The 7,285-nt window shown below is 34.3% G+C and overlaps 1 protein-coding gene across 2 annotated transcripts; it reads left to right on the forward strand.

The window, feature by feature from the left end:
* The first annotated feature begins 3,058 nt into the window (after window positions 1–3,058).
* Window positions 3,059–6,473, forward strand: LOC109340249 (ACT domain-containing protein ACR4-like). Of its 2 annotated transcripts, none has more exons than XM_019577884.1 (8): window positions 3,059–3,181; window positions 3,884–3,971; window positions 4,077–4,122; window positions 4,225–4,339; window positions 4,447–4,514; window positions 4,611–5,198; window positions 5,276–5,380; window positions 5,890–6,473. In XM_019577884.1, the coding sequence occupies exons 1-8, from the start codon at window positions 3,178–3,180 to the stop codon at window positions 6,229–6,231; spliced, it is 1,356 nt and encodes a 451-aa protein (XP_019433429.1). In that variant the 5' UTR covers window positions 3,059–3,177; the 3' UTR covers window positions 6,232–6,473. The 2 variants fall into 2 exon arrangements, with proteins under 2 accessions (XP_019433429.1, XP_019433430.1); XM_019577885.1 differs by having other exon boundaries at window positions 3,106–3,185.
* Window positions 6,474–7,285: the final 812 nt, after the last annotated feature.

Consider the following 7,285-nt stretch of genomic DNA (forward strand, 5'->3'; position numbering starts at 1 on the left):
CCTTGTTTTCTGCAATTTGGTTTAACTCTTTGCACGAGCATGCACAGGCTAAAAACCTCCTTATTACTCACATGAGCATTATCTTTGAGGACATTAAAGTCCCTTGACACTGAACTATTGTTGGGTCCCCTTTTGTCACTTACCACGTTTGCATTCATCTTCTGAGCCGGTTCAGTTTCAAGACTCGAACTAACCGGTAGACAGTTTGCAGTTTTCGGTGGGACACTCTTAGCCGATGAAAAAGGTAGGCAGTCGGGGCAATTCTCCATTCGGTGGTTATACACACCGCAATTGAAACCTATTTGATATAGACCTTCATACTCCAGGTTCAACACAAGACCCATCACTTTAATCATTAGAACCAATTTCTTAGTGAGGTCAAGTTCCACACATATTTGTGCAAGTTTCCCTTGCGAGTGGATAGAGGTGATGTTATCGATTTTTAGCATTTTCCCTAGCCCTGCACCAACCTTAGATAGAAACTTTTAATTGTACAACTTAGTGGGGAGGTTTGGAATCCTAATCCATACAACAACCTTACGGACATCCTTCTCATTAGAGAGGAAAAATGGTCTCCACCTTTGGATAACAAGGTAATGATTGACTATCATCCACAAGCCTTCATAGAGTGCATGGTTGTAATCGTCTTCATTGTTGAAATGCACAAGAAAATAATGTTGAGGCATATCTATTATCTGTAGAGAGCCATTGACTTGCCAAAGATGTTTCATTCTGGATTCCATAAGTTTCATTGGAACCATCAGTCCTAGCAGTTTCACCACAAGTGCTTGTTTCCAAGGCTTACACAAGGATTCAAATTCCTCCTTCAACACTGGAATTTTTGGGCAAGAGTTGAAATGGTTCTCCTCTTCCACCTCCTTGTACCATCGATTTTCGACCAAGTCCTCATCATCTTCAACAGCCTACATGTCTTCCACCACTAGGGAGAAAGAAAGGATCATTTCCCTAAAAGAAGCCATACCTTTCCCTGTAGTGCTATCTCGCATACTAGGTACTTCCAACACCAGAGGGGTATTATCAGTTAAATATCTAATTTTAACTTCTTCTTTTTTGTGCTTCTACATAGCATGTCCTCCTCCTGGCATAAGGATTTTCCCAAAACCCTAGCAGAGGTGTCCATTTTCCCAAAATCCTAGTAGAGGTGTCCTGAATCTTCAACTTGTTTTACATTATTCCCGAATAAGGTCACATTTTTAACATAAGGGGTTGATTGTTATAAAACATGTCAATGAAACCAAAAAGAAACTCAATCACTACCCTCTACTTAACTCCTAGAACCGTTACAAATTGAAAAGGGGAGAAGGAAGGACAATAGTGCAGATCCGTACCATTACAAACCCCAACTCACGAACCCTATCGAGGTTGGAAAAAAAGAGTATCATCTTTGCATTGTTGGGTATCTCCAACCCAGAACATGTCATATTTAAAATAGGGTGTGGGCGGATATCATCTATATCAAATAAGATTTCAAACCCAATATTTAAAATTGGGGAAACCGAAACTCAAATCTAAACTCAGTTAAACCTTTTTTTTGCATTTTAATTTTGTGTTGAGTTTGAACGAGTACTCACAAGTTCAGGTTAAGTTGTTATCCCTAGGTATGAGCCCTTAACCATATAGCTCAACCCACCATCATCATCAACATGTAAGCAATAAAATTGATGTGGGCATGATAGACAAGTCATGAGCATATCATACTCAATGTGATGGTGGTTCTCTTTGTATGTAATTGAGGATGAGGGTTTGGTGACCTGAGAAGGGTGGTAGCTTGTAGTGGTTAGTTTGGGGCCATCAAATTGTAGGCACAATGATTTTGGATGTTTGGAATGTCGACTAGCATAGGAATCAAGAATGTGTGGGTTGCTTTGGTGCCCAAAACATGCTAAACTTTGCTTTTATATTTCTTGGTCTACTTTGTAACAAGCGTCTCTAACCTTGTTACGTGTCAAGAGATATTGATAATCTGGCCAAGTTCATTGTAATTTGTAAAGATTGTAAGAAATTGCATTACTTGTTGTCTTGCTGAAACGTTAACAACTCTTAAAAAGGCAAAGTTTTATTAGTTGATTTAAACCCTTGATCACAATGCAACATACTAAATAAATGGGCATGTATGTCTTTCACTACTGGAATCAAACCTTAGTTTTACGATTTATAATTTTTCTAAATAATTTAAAATCAATACTTTCAAAATGTTTTCACGAAATATATTTTTATGACAGTCCAAAATGGAGAAGATTAGTTTGGAAATAAATATATTCACTATTTATTAATGGATATAGATTATCTATTGTAAATAGATTTTTATTTCTTGTCTCGGGCAAATGACTCAATTATAATGTTACTTTTTATTTTTTAAAATTTTATTATATTATTTGGCAATAAGTGATTGACTCGAGATAGATAATGTGATATTATTAAGACATTGATCTCTGTCCATTTTTTTTTTGTAGTATTAAGATATTTCGTTATCTATGAATAATGAACTAATCTATTTTAAGTGTGTAATTATCTCTCTTAACAAATACTATTATTGAGAATTGAATATTTAACATTTTGTTTATATAAGAATTCAGTGGGTCTTATCTTACTCTTACATCACTAATCACTAGATCAAAGTTGGTGTGTTTCCATTTTTTACGTACATGCCTTTTTCTTTTGAACCTTCACACACGTGATTCATTTATCCCGGTGCGTACCTTAGCACAAGCCCCATAACTGTCCTCCTTCCTTCCCCTTCCCGACGAAACGTGTCTCGCTAACGTGCGCCTTTAAAACCCGTTCATTTCCCTCCCTTTCTTCCGTTTTTTCACGAATTTCTAATTTTCATTTAAATAATAACAGAACATGATGCCACTGATTTTTTCGAAGGAGTAACAGAAACGGAAAATTAAGGATCACGGTGAAGAGGGATACATAGTGAAAGAGAGAGAGAGGTATCTGCGATTTTAATTTTAATGTTTAGGAAAGAATCAATATTTTAATATTAGGATTGTAAATTATTATTACTTTCCTAAATCATAGAGAGAACAAGATCAAAGAAGGTGTATATATATTAAAACAAAGATATTTGTGTGTATATATAACCACTATTACTTCATAACAACAACATTCACATATTTTGGTTTATCAGATCACCAATCCTCAGCACCTGTAATGGGTAGGTGATTTTCTTTCCCATTTTGTTTTAGATTCATGTTTCTATGCTTTTGGCATTCCAAAAATTGATTTTTTTTAGTTTTGCTTTCTCGGTTTTGTTAATCTGAATTTATTGTTTCCTTTTGGGTTATGGAATTGGTTTCAGACTTTCTGGGGTGGTAAAAAGAAAAAATTGGGATGTAGGGCTTGTGTTAAATCTCTCAATTTGTTCAATTTTTATGTTTCCATTCTCTGCATATTTGTTTCTTCTTCCCACAGTTTTCTCATCCATGTTTTTTACCTATCTCTTTCTCTGTCTTCATTTTTCTGTGTGTGCTTATGGCCCTCACACACTCTGGCTCTCTCTACAATGTAAAGGTTTCATTGGTCTAATGAGTTGGTTTTGTTATGTGATTCCTTCATTTTAGAATATATTAACAGCTAAGCATACCCAACCACTTTTTATTGCTCTGGCCTTTCTTCAAAACTCAGTTATTCTTGTGTTTTCTATCTTCTTTACCATTGGTCACTTCTCTTTTCACCACCTCATTTTGTCTCCTAGCCCTCTCTCTCTCTCACACACAAACTCTTCTGTGTTTTTTATTAGCATATATCTTTATAATATATACACATATTTATAGCTTTTTCTTGTCATTGGTTATGAAGGTTCTGTTTCAATGTTCTGTCTTCTGATTGGTTTGGCTTGTTTTGTTTTCTCTGATAGCTTTTATGTCTGAGGTCAACATGAGCAGCTTCTCTCATTACATGGATGATGAATATGAGAAACTCTTCAGGAGAGTGAACCCTCCCAGGTACCACTTTGAATGAAATACTTTTATTTTGTTTATTTTCCATTTTTATATTTTCAATGATTCCATTCCTCACATGTTTGTCAACTTGTTGTCTTGTCTTGTCAGAGTTGTAATTGATAATGAATCCTGCAAGAATGCCACTGTTATAAGGGTACCTTATTTTTTTCTCTCATTCTGTTTGCTTATTGGAATTGATTCTCTTGTGATTGAATTTTTTTCCCTTAATGACTAAAATGTGAACTGTATTTTGCAGGTTGATAGTGCAAACAAGTATGGAATACTTCTTGAAGTTGTACAAATTCTCACTGATCTAAATCTCATCATAACTAAGGCTTATATATCTTCAGATGGTGGATGGTTCATGGATGGTAACAATTTTATTACTATTACTCTTAATCAATTTCTTATATGTTTTTTCCTAGAATTGTTGTATTTCTTTTGGGAAAATTTGATTTTTTTTATTCTTGTCTACCAGTTTTTAATGTTACTGGCCAAGATGGAAACAAAGTTACAGATGAGGCTATTCTGGATTACATTACAAAGGTGTGTGTCTTATTTGGTATTGTATAATAAGTTCTTCTCTGATTGAATGTACATATCCACTGACTATATTGTTGTTTTTGCCATTTATTTGTTCAGTCTCTTGGTCCCGAATCTTGTTTTACATCTCCTATGAGATCTGTGGGGATGAAACAAACAATGGACTACACTGCAATAGAGCTATTAGGGAGTGATAGGCCAGGGCTTCTTTCAGAAGTGAGTGCTGTTCTAACAAACCTCAAGTGCAACATATTGAATGCAGAGGTGTGGACTCACAATGCGCGCGCCGCGGCTGTGATGCATGTAAATGAAGAGACGGGATCTGCTATCATTGACCCTCAGAAGCTATCTTTAATCAAGGAGCTTCTATGCAATGTGCTTGGTGGTGGGAACAAGAATAGGGTTGCAAAAACTGTTGTCACTGATGAAGTCACACACACTGAGAGAAGGCTTCATCAGATGTTGTTTGCCGACAGGGATTACGACAGAGTTAATGATGATGACTTTGATGAGAAGCAAAGACCAAATGTGAATGTTGTGAATTGGTTTGACAAGGATTACTCTGTGGTTACTATCCAATCTAAGGATAGGCCAAAGCTTTTATTCGATACAGTTTGTACTTTGACAGACATGCAGTATGTGGTTTTTCATGCAAATATCGACGCCGAGGGGCCAGAAGCATATCAGGTACGAGATTTGTTACCACTTTGTTATGCTTGTCTTTGAAGGACAATCTGCTAAGTATTTTATTGTTGCTTGTGTAGGAATATTACATCAGACATATAGATGGTTCCCCTGTAAAATCAGATGCAGAAAGACAAAGAGTGATTCAATGTCTTGAGGCTGCAATTGAAAGAAGAGTTTCTGAGGTGAGTATCTTTATTTTACTACATTTGTGATTATCTGTTTCAGTTTAGCTTAAAATTTTGCATATGGAACTTACAGTCATGCTTTTAAGTGCCATGCTTGTATATTATTATGATTTATTTTTCTATGTCTGGAGATTTATTCTTTTTATTTGTATCTTTGATGTCATGTAAGCAATCTTTGTAAACAGTTAGTCTAACATTGAACTGAAGCTACTATTTTGTGATGGCTTGACAAAACCTAAACAATATTTTAATAACTACTAGCCTTTTCTTCTTGTATCCCATTGTGTGTTTTTTACTAGTGATTATTGTCCTTTGCTCTTAGATTTTACTAAACTTTTATTCTTTAGTGAAGAAATCTTCTGCATTTTAAATAGTCCTTTCTTATTTTATACAAATGCCAGTTATGCATTTTTTGGTTTATTTTCTCTATCAAACGTAACTTAGGTTATTAGTCTTTATTTTATTTTATATGATTACTAATTTGGTTTGATCTGTTCCTGATTCAGGGATTGAAGCTAGAACTGTGCACTACTGACAGAGTCGGACTACTATCCGATGTCACACGAATCTTTAGAGAAAACAGCCTCGCAGTTACGAGAGCAGAAGTGACCACTAAAGGGGACAAAGCTATTAATACGTTTTATGTTCGAGGAGCTTCGGGTTGCATTGTCAATTCGAAAACCATAGAATCGATTCAGCAATCAATAGGCAACACTATACTTCAAGTAAAGGGTTGTCCTAATGATTCAAAATCTGTCCCTCAGGATTCTCCAACAAGATCCCTCTTTAGTGGTATTTTCAGGTCAAGATCATTTGTCAACTTTGGATTGGTTAAGTCTTATTCTTGAAAAAGGGCATCATATATGATGTTAGTTGCTCTCTTTAGTATACAAAAACCTTCATAGAGGAATTATTATGGCTTTAGTTTAGGGAGTGTAGGAACACACTTAGCCAACATATTTTAGCTTTGATGAAGTGTAGGGAAAGTTACTTTGTATATTCTCAATTCCTTCTGCTTTAGCTTTAGTTTGTCTCTCCATGGTTCCAATTATGAGTTGGAGTGATGTAACCAAAATAGAATCTTAATTGATTAACCTTGAAACTAATGTTTCAAGAGTCATCATTTGTATATAAAGTTTCTCAAGTACACGTTTAATTTTCTAGGAGCATTTATATCTCTTTCTCATATACTTGGTTACATCACATTTATATCTTTCTAAACTAACCCTGCTTTCTATTTCTTGCACTAAAAATCGGGTCTGGTATTTGAGTATACAATTTGCTTCATTGAAAATTTTGATTTATAATATTCATACATTTAATTTTATTACTTAAAATTGATGCCATAAACCTTCATTTATTTGTTAGAGATCAACCTTGTATGAAAATAGAGAAAAAATGTATGTAGTAGCAATGTAATAGTAGTTTTATAGATTATTATTATATCATTCATCATTTATATTTAATTAAGATTGACTCTTAAAAAATATAAATGAATGCTGAATAAATTATGTCTAAATCTTTGCACTTACATTCATAAAAATACATATTAGAATTTAATTAATACAGGACCATTACGGAAAAAGTTTAAGAATAGGGTCTAGTATTTAACTACACAATTTGCTTCTTTGAAAATTTTGATTTACAATATTCATACACATTTAATTTTACTACTTAATTGATGCCATAAACCTTTTATTGGTTAGAGATTCACCCGATATTTTTTTGTATTACAAACATATTCTTTTACTTTTTTGTGTAATAGATTAATCCCTCTTGTGTTGCATGATTATCATTCTCAATAAGTGTTCCTGAGAGTAAAATCTTTAACCGTTTAGTCATCCTTAAAATCTAGAATACTTACACAATTAGACTAACACATGCTAAATTCACCCTGCATAA

This window comes from Lupinus angustifolius, unplaced genomic scaffold, assembly GCF_001865875.1.
Source record: "Lupinus angustifolius cultivar Tanjil unplaced genomic scaffold, LupAngTanjil_v1.0 Scaffold_150_51, whole genome shotgun sequence".
NCBI classification, from domain to species: domain Eukaryota; kingdom Viridiplantae; phylum Streptophyta; class Magnoliopsida; order Fabales; family Fabaceae; genus Lupinus; species Lupinus angustifolius.

Bases quoted from the DNA above. Each gene is read 5' to 3' on its own strand.
- LOC109340249 (XM_019577884.1), top strand. The intron at 3,972-4,076 runs GTACCACTTTGA...TTGTCTTGTCAG, and splicing joins AGGAGAGTGAACCCTCCCAG to AGTTGTAATTGATAATGAAT. The intron at 5,381-5,889 runs GTGAGTATCTTT...TTCCTGATTCAG, and splicing joins TTGAAAGAAGAGTTTCTGAG to GGATTGAAGCTAGAACTGTG.